The 18,800-nt window shown below is 45.8% G+C and overlaps 1 protein-coding gene across 1 annotated transcript in view; it reads right to left on the reverse strand.

Annotated features, from left to right (window-relative positions):
• Positions 1 to 18,800, reverse strand: part of LAMB1 (laminin subunit beta 1) — a gene marked incomplete at both ends in the record, with an annotated part of 44,252 nt that overhangs the window by 1,428 nt on the left and 24,024 nt on the right. Inside the window, 8 exons of the mRNA XM_080360225.1 lie at positions 974 to 1,150; positions 1,972 to 2,113; positions 2,331 to 2,538; positions 3,272 to 3,416; positions 3,797 to 4,000; positions 6,079 to 6,320; positions 7,511 to 7,695; positions 9,345 to 9,714. Of these exons, the coding sequence (XP_080216351.1) occupies positions 974 to 1,150; positions 1,972 to 2,113; positions 2,331 to 2,538; positions 3,272 to 3,416; positions 3,797 to 4,000; positions 6,079 to 6,320; positions 7,511 to 7,695; positions 9,345 to 9,714 (1,673 nt within the window). The remainder of the gene's footprint in view (positions 1 to 973; positions 1,151 to 1,971; positions 2,114 to 2,330; positions 2,539 to 3,271; positions 3,417 to 3,796; positions 4,001 to 6,078; positions 6,321 to 7,510; positions 7,696 to 9,344; positions 9,715 to 18,800) is intronic.

The raw sequence follows: 18,800 nt of genomic DNA on the forward strand, positions 1-18,800 counted from the left end.
GGCTCCTAGTGCAGCTGGAAAGCTGCATATGGTTCAGTGCTTGCATACAGGGAGGAATACCCTTGTTATACCCATTCAGTAGTGAGAAAAGCTGCTGAGTTTGTGTAGGTGAAGGTGCTGGAGAAGTCATGAGGTTGGGTTCTCAGCTGTGCTTTTCTCTGAGAGGTTAAAATTAAGTCCTGTGACCCAGCTGAATTCAAGCAATAAGTAAGTGAACAAGCTGCAGCAATGCTGCAAGTCTCTTGTGTTTACTTGACAGCCACCTGAAATAGTACTTAGTGTTAAGAAATAATTGATTTGATGGATAATACATCTTTCCTGGCAGAAAACGCCTCTCCGGAGACTGGTGGGCTAACTCGAGACAACAGATTGGAGCAATGAAACTTCCTTTGGCAGATCTGTCAATTGTTTTGTTAATGAGCATTCTTTTGGTGTTACGAAGGTGTATAGCAGACATTGGGAGCAACGCCATGTGGTCGCAGGGCAACGTTTGCATCTCTGATATTTAGAAATTATGTGTTTTTATGTCAAGCTAATGATTTTTGTAATTTGATTCTGTATATGCCAAATTGCAGGTTGTTTGTCCTGAACTTGCCATTGTTGTAGAACCATAAATACTCTGCACAGGGGAAAAAAGAATTACCAGTTAACCTGTGGCAGATAGTGAAGCTGAGGGACAGAAACAAAGCTGTGAAAGGCTGACAGCAGGACAGCATGACAGGTTTCCTGCAGCTATTTTAGAACCTGGAAACTTCCCAGTACTACTTTGTATCTGGTAACAAAGTAAGTAAAAAGCAGTTCATCTTCAGTACCTGCGTTAAGTGCTTGTGGTTTTTTGTGTGTTTTGTTTTGGTTTTGTGTCCCCGATACCTGATGAATAAATGAAATCACAAGTATTCACTAGTGTTACTTTGGCCAAACCTGGGTGAGTGTTTTGTTGGCTTTCCCTTAGCATCTTTCTTGAGCTTCTCACCTTTTTAACTTCTTCAGCATTTTGTTTTGCAGTAGCAATTGTTTCTTCTATACTGTCCACGTTCTCTGAATTTGTAGCAGCCTTTTGCTTAAGGTCTTCAACACTCCTCTCTAGCTCAGACAGACGTAAGGTAGCATTGTTCAGTGTTTCTTCAGATGCTGCATTTTCCGATTCAATCTAAGAAAGAGGGACAACAGTTACGTTTACAAAAGACACTGACTGTAATAGTAAGCTCTCTGGATAAGCCCTGATCAACTAATTGGTTTGTGTCCACAGGTCTGATGTGAAAGCCAGTGTTTTAGCTTTGTTACAAATGGCAAATTGCAGTCAGAATGAATGAGCCCACTGCTTGAAGATGGGGTATGTATGGAGCTGCCAAAGTGTTAAGGAACATAGTTAAAAATACCTGATTGTATTACACAGGCAAGGATTGTCTAATCCACAAGCAAAACTGAAGTTTGACATTTGACCCCATCATTTAATAACAGACTGGTGAAGCTGCCTATCTTCTAAGCTGGCCAAGCTCCATGGGTATAGATAGCATGATGCTCTTGTGAGGGCTATGAGAACAAGTCTGAAAATACATAATCTGACAAGACTACAGTAATTACTACCTTAATCCAGCATTTGTTTATTTTAGTCTCATGCCGCAGTGGTGCGTGACACAGAGCAGAGCTGTGCCAAGACACTACCAGTGTGGTGACAGGTACAACTTTCCGGGGATCCCAGCAGAACTGCTGCGTGAGAGGGCTACAATCCTGCTCCTTCAGCTTCACTGGTGCAGGACAGGAGGTGAGAAAATTAAGAGTGAATGGTCCCCTAGCATCTGTCATGCCAACTCAAAAGTTTATGTGAAGGCAAGACTGGTTTAGATTCATTTTAAGTGCAGTCTTTGCTTTGCACCACCCAAGAGCTTTCCCTAGACAGGCTTACATCAGTTTCTAAATAGCAAACTTGGTGCTCTTTCTATATCTAAGAAATACTTATAAAGAACTCACAGAGGTCAGAAGGTCTTGAGTTCCTTTAATATCTTCATCAGCCTGTTTGATGGCTTTTTCAGCTGCATTTTGAGCTTTTTCAGCTTCTTCCAGTGCTGCTTTCACCATGTCTGCAGTGACTTTAACATCTGTTGCACCTTTGCTGTGGAGCAAAACTATGTTAATGCTAAAAATGCTTTTACTTGGAACTAGATAAAAACCTAGTCATACACTGCAAAGGGCCAATTTTACCCCTTAGTGAAGGAATGAGAATCTGCATTGGAACAAGTTAAACTCTGCATTTTCTGATCTAATGAGATGGAAGTCTCGTTCAAGCTACTGGTGATGGAAAACAGCTAATACAGACCAGGGTTGCACACCTTGCTTTTTTAGCCTCCTCCAGTAGCATTTCAGCTCTGGCAATGTCTCCAGCGCTCTGCTGCAGAATGACCTCAACATCAGAAAGGCTTTCTACCCGCTCACGAATATCTTCTGTCAGGGCTTGCAGCTGCTGGGGAGTGCTGGGCATCTCCATGTTCAGCACTTCATTAGCCACGGCCTCGATGCTATCCAGGTCAGCGCTGTCTTCTAGTAGATGGACACAAATGATAAAGATGTAAAGTAAAAGCTTCCCCCATCAAGTCTCAGTACTTAAATTCTTGTCCAACTGCTGCCTTAAGAAGGAAAGTCACGGGGCAAACCTCCTCCCCAGACTTACAGAAAATCAAGGTGTTTCCATAGGGTGAAGCTCCCCTCTCGGGAGAGGCCCTGCAGGCGCGTAGGCCCTGCTGGCATGGCTCTCTTGGAAGCCATTTGAAGATCCCGGTGATTAGCTACACCACGCTGGGGCCGTGGAGGGAGACCTGAAGCCAACAGCTGCACATAAATGTATTTGTGCTAACAGTGTGCTCAGCCTTGTGCAAATAGGGGAGGGATGGGTTTGCCATGCTGCTGCTCGCCAGCGAACAAGGCCCTCATTTAACCTCTCCTGCTTTCTTACAGAGAGATAAACTCCGTTTCTGACTTCCCTCCCCTTTAATAATACTTAGTCTTTATAGTCAGAACTTAGGAACACACTCGGCAAACTACAGCAGTACAACAGCCTCAGCTGAAACAAACACAAGAATGTGCTACGGTTTGCTCTCACTCTCCTATTGTCTTGGTTTTCTCTTGGTTCCAGATTTCATCATGCACACTAAGTCTGGCTGGAAGCAGGGGAATGACACACAACTATTGCATTATCCCTTAGAAGATGATTCAGAGCTAAAGATAGTTTTCACAAACCCAGAATTAAAATGTAATTTAAATGTAAGGTTTTTACGCATTAGGAAGTCTCTGATCTGTTTAATAAGAGCTCTCAGATCTTCATTGCTTCTGTCCACTTGTTCTTTTGTAGCATTGGTTTTGAGCAAAACTTCTTGTGCGTTTTGTTTTGCCTCATCGGCTCTCTGTTTTGCCTCAGAAACCTAAAGAGGAAAAATAGAAGGCTTGATTGCATATTTGCTTATGATTTAAGGCCTGGTTTAAAACAAAAATTCGGTTGGAGTCAGAGGTAATAGTAATGAGAAATGGTTTTTCTCATAAAACTCAGCGAACACTTCTAAGAGCTGGCCATGATCCATACCAGCAATGCTAGTTTAAACAACTCAGGCTAATGTTTAGAGCTTCACTCTAGCATGCTCCTTTCTGAGGATCTTTACAAGCATGATGAAATTACACAACTGAAAAGAAGTATTTTGAAATAAGCCAGGCACATACTTTGTCAATTAGTGTCTAAAATTGTATTACAACTAAAAGATTTTTTTTGTTTGTTTTTTAATATCTAACAATTGATTTGGCACATTACCATTCTGGAGAGTTGCTCCACTTCTGCTAATGCACTGAGGATGTCTCTGTCAAAATCCATGGCTTTCTGCCAGGCATTGTGAGCTACGGTCACCAGCCCATCGCAGCCAGGTCCTCCGCACTTCTTCTTTCCATCGTCTGTCCGACAGTTCAAACCGCCACACTCGGACTCGGCACAAGAGGCTCCTTGGGGGGTGCCACATGTCTGCAGAGACACATTTGACAAAGGGAAACAATCACAGCTTTATTTCCATGGCTGAGCCACAAGGGAATGGAGTCGGACACTGCTCTACCATGACAGAAACACAGTGTGTTCCCCATGTGTGTGTGTGTGTGTGTGTGTGTGTGACTAAATGAGCTGCAAACGGGAGGTGGTTTCTGCTGCAGGTCTGTACCATCACAACTTTAATTTTCTTCTGCCCCCCCCACACCTTCCTGCCTGTAACTTGGTTACAGATATGAAACACCCTGATGGTGAAGTAGCTGGAGGTTATGAGGGAAGCCCTGCCTCGCTTTCTTCATCTACTTTTCCTGTACATCATCTCTCACTGAAAACCTGCCCTTAAGCCTTGGTTCAAGCTGGAAGCTACTCCTGCCTGTGTGGCTTTTGTTTGAAATCAGTCTTCACTACTGCTGGAGGAAAAACTGGCCATTCCAATCAGCTATTTCATACAGAAGAACACGTTTGGTGCAGAGTAGTATCTTTTCCTTTGCACTAATGGCCTAGAAATGGAATATGAGCTGAACTGCTCCAAGTAAGTTGAACAGGAAACTTTTCTTCATCTCCCTTAAAAAGCTGTCCCATTCCCTTCCACCAAATGTTTGCTCTGATTTCATCTTTCCAGAACATTTCCCAGTTTGTGAATTGTTGTCAAGGATGTGTTCCCATATAAAATTTCAGGGTAGACTTTTTTTTAAAAGCAAAATTATTTTAATCAGCAACATTGTACTGAGAATTGTCCACTTGGTCAAGTCTTTGGACAATGAAATCACTCAGGAGTTGTTTCAGTCAGAAAGAAAATTGGAAAATTGCTCATTCCTGTGAGGTTCTTTTCCCTTTCCACCCCACCCCTTTTGCCAAATGATAGTCACTAACCACTTACTTTGCAGCCAAAAAAACACTGTGGGAAAACCTGGGGGCTGTGCCAAGTTAGCAGCAGCTGCCTCCTGTGAAGTGTAAATGAGTCCCTCTTACCTGCTTGGCATGCAACCCGCGGTAACTAGAAAGCAAGATTGTTTTGTGTGTGTCCCGTGATTACACCTCCAAGCAATTCAGTGTTTATGGCCCTGATAAACATCTACCCAGGATCTTCAGTCCTCAGGAACAGTGGGGCAGGAATGCAGGGGAAGGGAAGCTAAACAAAAAGATGCCTCTGTCTTCCCTGCTGAGAACAGAGGAGGGCTGGGAGAGTCGGGAGGGATGACTGCAGTTGTAAAGGACAGGACGGGACAATTCAGCGTGTGAAGAACTCATCCTCCAGCACAGGCCTGGGCTGCCCAGGGGAGTTAATGAGCAGCCCCCGGCCGCTGGCCCTGTGCCGGGTTGCTCTCTGAAAGCAGCTGCCCGACTTCAAAGCGAAACCCAGGGAACACCCAGCCTCTCCCAAGAAAAAGCCACCCTCCATGGTATTTACAGATGGGCAGGCAGCTTCAACAGAGAAAATGCCCTTTTGACTCCAGCTCCCTGTACATTCTGCTTTGTCTCAAGCAGAAGGACGGGAGTATGGTGTGCGGAGGCCAGCGCGAGCAGAAGCAGTGCCCGGCGGGGTGCTGCAGCCATAGCCTGTACCCCACACATAACCTGTATCCCACACATAGCCTGTACCCCACACATAGCCTGTACCCATGGAACTGCAAAAAAGGAGAGAAGAGCCTGGAGAAAACAAGCACATGGACTGAAGACAGGCCTAAGAGGACGGATCTCAGCCCAACAGACTCACTACAGTTTTTTGGCCCATGGGAGATCTATCCACAGCAAAGAGCTTTGGGTTAGAGCTGCGGGGAGGAAAAGTCAGGTGCTCTCTGAGGGCTAGGGAAAGGTAGGAGGGAGCTCAATGTGAAATGCTGGTGCCTGAAAGCCAGTAGGTCTGACAGCCCACTGATCAAACAGCCCTGGTCTAGCCCATGAAATACCCCATCAGTCAAGAAATGTGCACTTTTCACAAACAAACTGCATCTCACACTGTCGAGCTCCAAACAGTTCCTCCCTGCCAGCACCTCTTAGCAAACCCCACTTTATTTTTGCTACAGGTTTTATAATACCAGCGATTCTCAGCCGCGTACCTTCTCAGCCACTTCGGAGAGGTCCAGGCTCTGCAGCTTGCCGGCCAGTTCATCCAGAAGGCGGGACTGCTCCTCTTGTTTAGCCCTGAAGTGGGCCTCCCTCTCGCTGATTAAGTCCTCCACTTCTTGCCGCGTTTGTGCTGACAGCTCCACAGCGCTGTTGGGGTACACAGTGGAGGCATTGACCATCTCCTCTGCCTCCAGGGACATCTGGAAATACTTGGTGATACTGTCCAAGGCCCCTGTAGAAATCAGATGGAGCTGCTCAGAAATCTGTTAAAGTAACGCTAAGTCCTTTATATTACAGAGGCTGGCAGGTGCCACATGAGGGTTAGCGATATGAATATCAAGTTAAAGCAAACACTAGCTTCTGCAGCTGTATTCAGCGCCATTGCAAAGATGACAGAATTTGGCCTCTTGTGGAAAAAAAAAGGTTCCTTTCTTCCTTGGTTGACAGTGCATCAAGTTTGCTAGATTTTAAAGTTAAGCCTTTCTGTGACCCCGGTGATTGAATTCTGCTTGCCCTGAGGGCATAAGGAGATCTATAGGGCAACACTGTTTTCTAAGGATTAATTTATCCCACCCGTTCTTCTTGCTTGCCCTGGGATGTCTGGCTTATGGAGTCACTGCTTGGAAACTGGTCAGAGCTTTCCCAAGAAACAACTGCTTGATGAAAGATGCTGATTTATGGAACTGTTAGTTTTGGACAACTCCGGGAGAGGCCCTGAGCGGGTGTGAGGGACCCTGTTTGGGGGGCACAATCTGCAGAACGCCACAAGCTCTGGACTCCTCCGTTCTACATCCTCCTTGTTTTACTCTGCAGAATCCCACTTTTGCTGAGAACAATCTCAGGACATCTTAAAAAAAAAAATAATAATTCCTTTGTTTCAAGTTGGAATTAAGTCAGCTTTCAAGATTTCCAAAAAATCTGTTAGCATTCTTCTTTCTCCAGCAAATTTGGGTTCTTGGTCCCTTTCAAGGTGCCAATGGGCATGCAAAGCTTGGGTGGCTCAGAAGAACTCAGCCCTTACAGTGTGCTCTTAGCCACCAAGACCCAGGTAGTTTTTCCAACCAGAAACAGCAATTTAACAGACTGGGGAGAGCAAGGGAAATGTCCAGGTGTATTTTGGATTCTGCTGCCCTTTCAGGTTTTGTGTCTTATCTAAAATGTATTAATAAAGAGCTTTTGAAACAACCCTGTGCCTCAAGAACTTCAGCTGGCTTTGCAATGTGCAGAGGGAGAGAGAAAGGGTGAGGGGGGCAGAACAAAATTCCTGCTTGCATCAGCAACCCTGCTCATGCACAGAAAGAAGCTGCCCTCCTAGGAACTGTGCTTTATTATAAGTTAGAAGATTAACCTGGTGTTTAAAATCATGCACTAATTAAATCCTTGGCTATCCCAGTGCTTTCTCCCCCTCCCTGTGACGCTTACCCCGAACATCAGAGATCTTGATGAACTCTAGCTGTTCTGCAAGCTCTTTCACGACACGGTCTAGGCTTTTGGCATCTGTCTCCAGCGCGCTCAGGTCAGTGTCTGTGCTGTTGCTCTTCACTGCTAAGGCTGACAGGTTTTCTTCTATGTTGGCTATCTTAACTGTAACATCTGCCGTCAGCTTTCTGTAAAACAGAGGCACAGGACAGGGGGAGAAGGAAGGGTTGTAAGCCTCGGTGCTTCACTTCACAGTGGTGGTCAGAGCGGTGTCGAACTTCTCCCACAGCAGGACCTGTCCTCCCTCGGTGGAGCTATGATATGTAACAACACGCCTACCTAAACACTGGTTTGTTTCCTTTATCATACAAAACTGCTTTTTAATCTACAGCACGTTTATAAACTCAAAGCACCAAATTGCTCAGAAAACAGCTGCTTTGTGTAAGATTAACTGGAGGCAGATTCCAGAGGACTGGTGTAATGCTCTTGTGTCATGGCAACTGCATAGGTCAGGGTTGACTACTATGATCCATACATAATTTGCTTCCCATCCCACACAGCTACAAATGCAGTTTTGATTACCACGAGCTCATGGGACAGATCTGAACTGCAGGAAGTGGGGCTGGGGGAAGCCTTAGTTTTAACACAACGGATTCTTTTAACTCATCTGTAAAGATGCCTCCTCGTCAGCCATTTCTCTAGGTCTATTAAGGAAAATCTCCTGCCCTCAGCATTCAGCATGGCCTCAGTGAGCCACAGAGCGGGCTTCAGCTCGTGGGATAACCCTAAAAGGCGAAGCAAGTGTATGTTACACATCAGCGCTGCTGCGGAACGCAAGCAGGCATAGGAAGCTATTCCCATCCACGGTGATCCCACTGATCCCCGTGTTTCCGCATTCTGAAAGAATCAGGCAGTATTTAAGCTCTGTGAGCAATTTACAGCTCTCAATGGCCCAACAGCTTGCTGTTTTCCAGGAGTCCTTCAAAGCCCAGTACTACTTCTATACAGTCAGAGGGGAGCAAAACCAGATAAATATATATATATATATATATATAGTTAGGGAAAAGCAGCCCCTGCACTGCTCTGACCTCCCTCAGCACACACAGATCCCAGATCCAGCAGCAACTCCCAGCTTTCCAGCTAGAGAGGGGGAGCTGCAGGGCACAAGCGTATCCCTAATTGAGACATTTGTGCTTTAATCCTCACCCCTTGGCTTTGTGCAGTCCCCTTTACAATGCCCAAACAAGCTCAAGCAGTTGCACACACAGCTAGAAAGCATCTGTAATCCTACTTGGTGTTAAACTGCCCCATCTGCAAAAGCACAAACTACCATCTTTTGTATGCTTAGCCCTGAAACAAAATAGAAGGCTCCTACTTTGAGAAAAATGGAAACAATCTTTGTTATGAAGCTGGTTCTTTCCCCCACACAGAGTTCAGAAAGGATCCCAAGTTTCCAACTCATCGGTTACACACGGAAATCCAGGAATTTAATCTCTCCCCTCCTCATTCTCTCACATAATAGCAGTGTTTGTCCTTTGCCCCGGGGGAGCGCAAGGCAAGCGTGAGAGGCTCTGCAGTAATTAGCTGCCTGGTGTGCAGTGGGAGCAGGACAACCCCTGCCCAGAGAACGGCAGCCGTGCTGCTCCTGCCTTCCCCCGCTGGCATGCGGCTGGCGGGACGGATGCTCAGCGCTGTGCTGAGCACGGTGAGGTGCTCCAACAGCACGGGAGCCCCAGTGCACCTCACCCAGCCAGGGTCACTCCAGTAAATCCCAGCTCGCTGGCTCTCCCACTCCCTCCCACACTAGACTTATCCACGCAACTGCAACTGTACTCACTCCGCTTCCTCAAAGAGATTCCCAATGTTCTTCAGGGGCTCAGCAGCTGGATTTTGAGCAATGATGGTTTTAATTTCACCAAGCTTCTCCTCCAGGGTGCTGAGCGTCTGCTGGTACGGGCCAGTGACTCCAGTGACTTTGAGGGCATTAGCCCTATCCAGGAACTGCTGCGTCCTGTTAGCCAGCTCGCTGACGATCACATCCCAGAGGGCGAAGCACTGGTGGCACGGCACGCAGTCAGGGAAGAAGCCCGAGTAGCCCCGGGAGCACCTGTCGCAGCGCGGCCCTTCCACCCCTTCATTGCAGATGCACTGTCCGGTGGCACGGTCACACTGCGGGGTCTGGATGCCACGAGGGTTGCAGTCACAAGCTGGAAGGAGAAAAAGGCATGCGTGAAGGCTACGGTGAGGGAAATGATGTTGACATTGGCAGGGAGAAAAAAACATCAACCAGTTTTAATGGAGTAGCGATGTATCAAAGCGTGCCACGTCTGGATTATAATCAGCTAATTACAGATGTGTCTGCTCGGCTATGGGGGAACCAGAGCTCAGTGTGGAAGGGGAGAGAGACAAGGCAATAACTCTAGCAGAGACCAGGATTTGCACATCTCAGAAACAACCACAATAATGGCGAAAGGATGGACACTTCTTGCAACGTCTGGATGTCAGTTGGATTGCAACTGAAGACACAGATGCCAGTTTCACTCCTACAATGAAGAGTAAGTAGGGTAAGGCTTTCCAGATGGGAAAAGAAACAACAGGCAGACACATAGCAGAGGGGTTTAAGAGCAAAACATGAGTGAAATAGAAAAAGTGAACAAGGAACAACCATGGGCTGTCTCCTCCAGCATAGGAGTAGGGATCAACTGAGGAACCCAGCAGATCAAAAACCAACCATACTCCCATGCACCTCCCCAAAACAGCACAATAAAAGGCCATAGTTGATTCCACAGCACTTAGTTTAGTGGTGGAGCTCCCTACAGCAAAACACACCTTCCTGAAATGGACTTTCTTATTTTTGTAACTGTGACCACCTTCTTATCCTTATATGCCAGTATGGTAAGACCCAGGGACTTCAGGTGGTTGCCAAATTTGGGCAACCAGGTTTGGCCAACATGTTTTTTGAATAAGCTTTCAGAATAAAGATGCACCTCTTCAGCACTAACCTACCACGAAGAGAAGTTACTCAATTAACTTACTGATACACGGTTAGTTGTAGAAGCACAGACACACACTTTGTATGCAATCAGGCTATCAGAAGAAGTGCTTCTATGCAGCTGAGCTGTCACTTGACCTCTCCTCCTCCTTAATTACACAGCCACCAGCAGCAGCACAGGAAACTACCAACCCGCAAAGCTTTTAATAAAGGGATGATAGCAAAGAACAGAAAGAGGGACCTTGAAAATCGGCAGGTCATCTACCTACCATTGTGGCAAAGTACAGCCAAAGCAGGTCAAGCACACATTCCTTGACTAGGAAAAGAACCTCCATACCTGATAAAAGCCTTCACTTACACATCCATTTACCAGGCATCCTTGAAAGAGGTTAATGGCTCAAAAAGGTCCATAAATCAATTCACACACCACAAGCACATGCCCCCTTGAAAAAAGGGCAAAACACAAAGCCGTTTTCAAGATTGCACATTGTTTGCTTCAATGGCAAAACACAGTGGTGGTCTTCAGTTCAAAAATTACACAAAGAGCCTCAGCAGAACAAATCGCTCCTCAACAAAACGACTTTCTTGTACAATGTGAATATGAGAGGCAAGAGACAAAAATAACTTCTGCTGCCTGCACAATTGAGCAAAATGGTCCTTTGTTCTTCGAATTATACCCTGACACAAGAGATTGTTTTTACTTTACATCGAAAGTGCTTAAGTAGTCAGCTCACCATGGAATATGTTCCCTGCAGGCAAACTGTCAGAGTTCCTGTTTGAAGGAGGTCAGTTAACCCTTCTGTCAACTAATAAGGCCCTCGGTATAATGATGAATTGTTCAAATTCCTCTGCATAGAAAGAGGCTAAACAGCATGTGGTTTTTCTCAAAGATCCCAAGATTTGATCAAGTTACATGAATACCTTCTGCTGGCAAATCAGATCACTATATTTACTTGAGGATTTAAAAAGCTTAAAGCGAAAAAAAAACCACAACATGTTGGTAATTCTACTCCTGAATACCTACATGTTCAGGAAAGCCAGACAACACGGCTTTAGTAGCACTTACATGGTAATGTGGATTCCAAAATCTGTGGTGCCAGAAAATGCTGGGGAAGGGGAGAGGAGAATTTAAGTACTGACTTGTTTGCAAAGTGAAAACCCAAACTCCACAGCTGCCTGTTGGGAGATGATAAAGAGCAAAGGGCTAAATAATTCTTAATACAGCACAACAATTGGAAGAACCGTATTTTTAGAATTCAACAAAACTTCTAAACTGAGCTCTGTGGGACCCACAAGAAAATTGTACAAGGCAGCCCAAAACATTACTGGTTTGTTCTTTTGTTTTCCAGCGGAGGATTCTCTATCAAGGACAGAAGCAGGCAATGCTGGCTCTGCATTACTTCTGTAGCATGAATAAAACATATATAAAATGGCTTTCAAAAGGGCTGGCTTCACACTTGCTCTTTCTTTTCTTCATGATCTTCCAAAGTCATTGACTGTGCACAGGACCACACCAGCTTTCAACCCACAAGGTAAAACTGAAGATAATTTTACCTCTCTTTTTAGGTAAAATCACATAGTGTAAAGGAAAACAAGAAAAAGCCTCCCTCAGAACTGGAGTAAGAAGATTCCAGTCGATTTTATTTTCTTTCCATTTTGAAAGTTTCAGAGGCATTTCTACATGTTGGTGGTATGGTCTTTCTAGCTACAGCCCTTGGACAACTCCTTACTGTGGCACGTTCCGAAACATTTTTTAAATTCTCACAAAAGCATCTCTGCTCCCCTTACAGCTCACATCCTCTGAGCAAACCTTTCATCTCACAAATGACACGTGCATGCCAGTGCTCGGTTACACGCGATCTCCTTTTTTAGAGTCTAGATGACCTTAGCCAAGCACTTCAGCCACAGGTGAAACCATTTCTGTTCCTTGCTGGAGTCAGTCCCCAAGCGCTTCTATGAGATGCTGGGTCCAAATTTCCGACAAGGCATTAATAACCAAATTTGTCCAGCCAAAAACCCACAGAAAATGCTCTTCTGCCCTCCGAGGCCATCTGGAACAGGACTTCTCCATTAAAGGCCCTGGAGATGGTGGGAGTCCTCTACCCCGTGCCCTGGCCACCACCAACAGGATATTTCACACCCTAGAACGGAGCCCATCCAAAGCCCTTGCAGAGAGCATCTTCCCTATACAGGATGGTGGGAATCAAACCCTCAACTGACTTCAGCTGTGGTAACTGAGGTAAGCAAGCCTAAGACAAGATCATATAAAGGCTTCTAGATAGTGAAGAGCACCCTGAACACCATGCGCCACCAGGCAAATAGCCCAGTGCACAGGTGTCACTTCTTTGCCTCATGCAATGCCTTGTTACCAAGCACCCATTGGCTTTGGTCTCTGTGAGATTTCAAGGCACAACTTTTTCCTAAAGAGACAAAAGCACAGAGACAGTGGCAGGACCTGTGTGAAAGCAAAGGAGGACCTCCTAGTTGGCATGGAGTGGAAAAGGCTGGCACAGGATTGGCGGATGGAAGAATAACCATGTGCCAAGTTACACACCTATCATTTATGACAGTGGGTGCACACCCACCAAAAGGATTCATGTGACATTTGATAATCATCGCTAATGAACTGGGATGTGAACACATGAGATGCCTTGATTCCCATCACCTGCCAGAAAACAGTGAACACCGTGCCAGAATAACCAGCATGCCTGGCCAAAGCACCCCAGCATCACATCTAGCCGCAGCAGAGTTCTGGCACTTCTACCACCTCCTTGTTAATGTCCAGCTACTCCTATGGCCACCATGTGAGCTGACTCCTGTGCGGTCCCGTACTAGCGATGCTCTCTATTACAGCAGTTTGGCTTCTGAGGTACTCAAACAGGCTAACACAAACATGACCCTCAAAGTATAGCTTGGCTCTGGAGATTTTGGCTCTACCCAGCACACGCGTAAGTCTGAGGTAACACCTGAGCAGCTATACCACATCTAATTTTAGCATATGCATGGTTTATCTAATTTTCCCTAAGGAAAAGAAGCATGCAGGCAGACCTAGGGATGCAGAAGTGTTTCAGATATTACCCAGTAGCTGGCAATGGCTTTATACTCCATCTAACATGCTATCTGTGGAATAAGACATAAAAGTCCTGTAAGCTCTTTCTAAATGCCCTACCTATGTTTATGTGATTAGCAATTGGGAACAGTGGTTCATTTTGCGCTGTAAAACCACACAGATACTGAGTTTACTGCAAGGTATTTAGATGCCTTAAGCAGTTTGGGTTGGAAATGGCCTTCAAGACAAATGGCTGATTATTCTCCCTTCATCCAGAGGGGTGGATGAAGGCCAGGGTGAGGGGCTGCAGGCTAACACAGACTGGGCTGCTTGCTTTGAAGATCAGCTAGAAAGGGATCAAATGTGTCCCTGGGTAAGCAGGGCAGGACACTGCAGTTCCTCCCACAGAAAATATACTGGATGAAAAGAAGTTTTTTGAAACCATTGGTCAAAGATCTGAGGGTTTTCAAAGGAGCATTTACTAAGTTAAACAATAGGTTTCTGTTTCAACATGTCATTTTGGAACTGGGTGTATTGTTTTCTTTAATTGAGTGTTTAACTCAATGAGACATTCTGTGGCATACTCCAACTTCAGTGAAATCACATTTTTGACAGGAAAATCTTCTAGCCAAATTCTTCAGTCAGGATCTGCTCATTAGCAGCTTACAACTACAAAAGATTGGAGCTGCATCTGTCCACAAACCCATGTGCATACATGTCCACACACAGAGTATCCATGAGTGATTTTTTATACCACCTTGATCAATACATTTTGCTTTCAGTAATGTTTTTTTCCTGATATTAAAAGATTAGAGTAACACTCACACATTTATTGAATGTAGTCTTGTAGGAACTAGAGGGAAGAAATCCCAAAGCAGTAAATTACTAGCTCAAGTGGTTTGCTTCAAGCTTACAAAGATCTATGAACCACTTTATCTTTCACTTACTCTGACAGCAATGCTACCTTTCCCTCTGATTTTAAATATTTACAGCTCACTTCCATTTAAGCTACTGTAATTAATTACGTGCATATTTGCATATCACTTAATTTAAACTAAGGTGTGCCAGAGCAGTTGATAATACAGCCAAGATGATAAAATGGAAGGGCTGTACAGAGATCAGTCTCAGTATCTGATGCCTTGTTGCAGGAGGCTAGGAACAAGTGAGTGTCATACACCATCCTACACAGAACAGAAATCATTTTTGCAGAAATATTTTCTTTACTGCTTGAGACTGAGGACAGACAGCATCAAATGTTTAACTCCTCCGCAGCAAAAAAACCAAAGGGTTTGTTCAAACATGATTTCCTGGCATCATTTCCCAGTGGTAGTGAGGCACTATGATGATAAAACCATTCAGCAATTTGTAAGGTTGAAAGTTTTGCAGAGCTAGCAAATTTCTTCTGAATAATTAGCTATTGATTTAAATTACCCTGTAAGCATATTGCTAGCTCCTCCGCGCTATCATTTTCAGTAGGAGTGTTAAGATAAGATCCCAGCCTACAATTACTAGAGTTATGCTGCATTTTAACATGCTAGTAGACCTTGCCAAAAGGGCAATTTTCCTCAAACAATCAATATTTTAAGACCACAAGTCAATTGAAATTATGAAATGCAAAGTGAAAATTATATTTCCCTTAGTGTAGGATGTCTGACTTCCTTTAGACACTTTGAAGGAAAAGAAACATCTGCTAATCCTTCTCTCTGCACTATAAACACCTCATATAAAACAGCCTACATGACTAGTATAAGATCCAGGTGTTGAATTAAGATTACAAAGCCTATTCTTAAACGGCAATGGAGTAATTTTCAGTGAACAGATGTTTTGGCACCAGCTACGTAACGAAGACTAAAAACTGAGAAAAACAACTTTCTGCCAATGTATGCAATGAGTATTTGATAAAAACATGGCTTTTTGTCATCTTAGTTCAATTAAGTTCTGTTTCTAACAATAGGGCTTGGCAGTCAAGGCCAACACAGAAAAATATTGACAAAGCTATGCTTCTTGTAAAGGAGACAGCAATACAACCTAACTTGCAATCTCATACAGTGTCTTTCTATTAACTGCTCTCTGTTCTGTTTTGTTCAATTAAAACAGTCATGACAGTAAAATTGTCATCTTCATATTACATGAAACATAAACTTCAACTGTATGCTGTGCAGGGTACTGTTTGAGCTGCCTCTGCAGCCACACCGTATCTCAGAGGCTTCCCGGGAGCAGGAGCCTCCTGGCAGAAACGTGCTCCGCGGGCTGAGGTCGGTGCAGGGCTCAGCATGCCGGGTCCTGCACTGTGCTTGCCAGGCTTTGGAAAAGCTCCAGCAGAAATGCCTGGGAGACTCGGAGTTTGATGAAAATTGTAATCCTGCTATTTACTACCTTAGCAAGGATTATGCACACACACATGTTCGCATGCGGGCTCGTGTAGAGCTGCGTGTAGCTCGTAGCTGAAGCAATGGCCAGAGAGTCCTGCCAAGGGGCTGCTGCTGCTGTCCCCGAGCACACAACTCTCACTGCACAGCTCCTGCTCGCTGTAACCCTCGTGGGGACACACACCAGGCCAAAAGAGAGGCACTGGGCTTTTCCCCATCCTCTGTGCCTCTCCTGTGCTTGTTCCAGGCGTTACGTTACATAAAACGAGTAACTGTTTTGCTTTTTTGAAGCATGGGGTAAGCAGTCTCCAAAGAAACAGTCCTATAGACTGGCTGCAGTGTCTAATCCCCAACAGACACCTGTGGCTGGTGGGACGGTACCCAGTACTGAGGGGTCGAGACGCTGCCCAAAGGTAGGCACCCATCTTAGCTTGTCCCAGAGGTCTGGTTCCAGTGTGATCACTGGGCACATGTGGAGAGGACACATCAGATGACACTTTCTCTCCACTGCAGGGAGCACAGACTGCAAATCAAAGCACCCAGAAGGGGTGCAAAAACCTGCCTCCCCCAGCTTCTGCTTCATTGTCTCCCATCTTACCAAGATTCCCACGAAGCAGGTCACAGGCAGCAGCTGGCAGCTGTCACTGCTCGGTGCTGCTACTGGGAACCCAAGGGGGACTGTGGCCCCTGGCCTGTCCTGGGTGGGCCATTTTGTACATCTCCACATAGCTGTGTCCAGAGGCTATTTCCAGGCACTTGTGTTCACAGGAGTTCACTTTTTTTAACTATTTAAAACATTTGTAAAGGGTGTAACAGCAGTGTGGGCAGTACAGTCCTCATTTCTCAGCAGGAGCTTGTGTCTCCTGGTGCCAACAGCCTGAAGATCTCTTGTGAAGACACGACACATTTCTGTCCCTTGATTGAGGCACCCTGCGATTTCCAACCTTGGGCAGGAGCCACTTGCCCCAGCTAGTGGAGTATCCATCCCTAGAGTCATTGAGACTGATGTCCACACGTCTGCATCAGCTCGGTGCCCGCAGTGAGAACCATCCATCCATATTCACATGGTTCAGAGCTCTTTCATCATTCCACATCCAGATCAGTTTGTTTTTTCTTCCCAAAAGCAGCACAGAACGTGGCCACTTTGGCTGCTCAGGCCAGCACAAGTATGTCACTGAGGGCAGGTGGCAAATGCTACAGCCACGGGTCTGTGTCCCCCACTGCAGCTGAAGCTGATGTCTTTGTGACAAATCCTCTTCTCAGTTCCAGCTTCACCTTGGCCACAGGCCATATTTAAGTTATTTTCCAGGGACGTTGCTGTGCAGCTCCTTAAACGGAACATTTTCCCAGTTTGCTTGCACACTGCTTGCTGCCGAGAGCTGCTCCCTGACCATGAGGCTGCTGCACGGCTGTCAGCCTGAACATCACCCCTGAGCTCATGGGACCACGTGAAGGCTTAGAAACTGCTTCTCCCCATGCCGAGGAAGGATGGGAGACAGGGCGGCAGCACCGTGGGGCTAGATGCGCTCCATGAGCGAGCCCATGCCTGGAGCCCATCCAGGGCATTGCACCCCAGGCTGCTCTGGCTCAGCCCCGGGCAGCAGCTCTCCCCACCTGCCACAGAGACCTCCCATTGGATGCAATCCTGAAGGAATACCTGCATCTTCACCCAAGCAAGTCTCGTGTGTCACTTGGAGGCAGAAGGGGCAGTGGGTTGGAAAGAGAGCATAGAGTTTGCATGGTGTAAACAGGTTCTGAAGAATATATCCTCTCTTTACTTCAGAGATGTTAAAAAGCAGGTTTTCACGTGCTCAAAAGGCAGCACAAACTCCGTGAGAGGCCAGAAATACTGCTACATGGCAAAATCCTGCTGATAAGGTATGCAGATGGGCTCCATCAATAAACCCTGATGGAGACAGCTGATACCAAGAGACAATCCCTGCCCCAGAGCCGGCAGGGTCAGCGCCCCTCACCATGCCAGAACACACACAGCCTTCCCGAGAAACCCAATATGTACTCAGGAACCGGGACAATTCCCCAGTCCTTTCATCTGCTGCATTAACCAAGTAGCTGTGACCTGCCTATCTGGTTAGATAATGGGCTCTAAGGTATCTCTATTGTAAGGGATTTATTAAAGACCACAGCAAGCACATTCCTCCCTGCAGGAAAAAAATACCTTAATCTACTGCAAACCCTCCTGGCAAAGGCTCCTATTTGAACAGATCAGAGATACAAGTTTGTTCTGGTCTGGACAGTGTTTGAAGTTTCTTTTCCAGCTAATGAACAGACTTGTTTATAATGAAAGGACAGAGAGAATCCAGTTTTCTAAACAAGAGACTTCATGGCGCTCTGTTTTGCGGCACGTAGCTATGACTAACCCACTGCATGATCTCTGCTTGCTCCTTTATTCTCATCTGAAGTACAAGGAAAGTCTCCTACTAAATCAAAAACATTATTTCTTCAGCCCCAACCTCCCTAACAAGACAGAAGAGGAGACAGGAGTCTTCCACTACATACAAACAAAGGGCAAAAGAAATTAATCTCCAGACCAATTCTCCAACCCAAACACTTGGGCTACATTTTCTTGCCACACTGGCTTACCTGGCAGCACTGCACTCTAAAGGTTAAAGAAGAGTTGGTTACTACACAGGACAACTGTTCCTAAATACGGGTTCAACAGAAATAAACCAGTCAACCATCAGGTTGGGCTCCTGCTGTGCCTCCTTTTCCTGGAGGCACCAAAACCCCAGAGACAGACCCCACTGCACCTTCCTCCCTCATTTCCAAGGCTCATGCGGGTCCTGGAGGGGGTTCACACCAGAGGGGCTGCTCCTAGCAGTGGTGTCCCAGTGCACTGGGAGGTGACAGTGTGCCTGGCCACTG

The sequence above is a fragment of the Nesoenas mayeri genome (assembly GCF_963082525.1).
Source record: "Nesoenas mayeri genome assembly, chromosome: 1".
Taxonomy (NCBI): Eukaryota; Metazoa; Chordata; class Aves; order Columbiformes; family Columbidae; genus Nesoenas; species Nesoenas mayeri.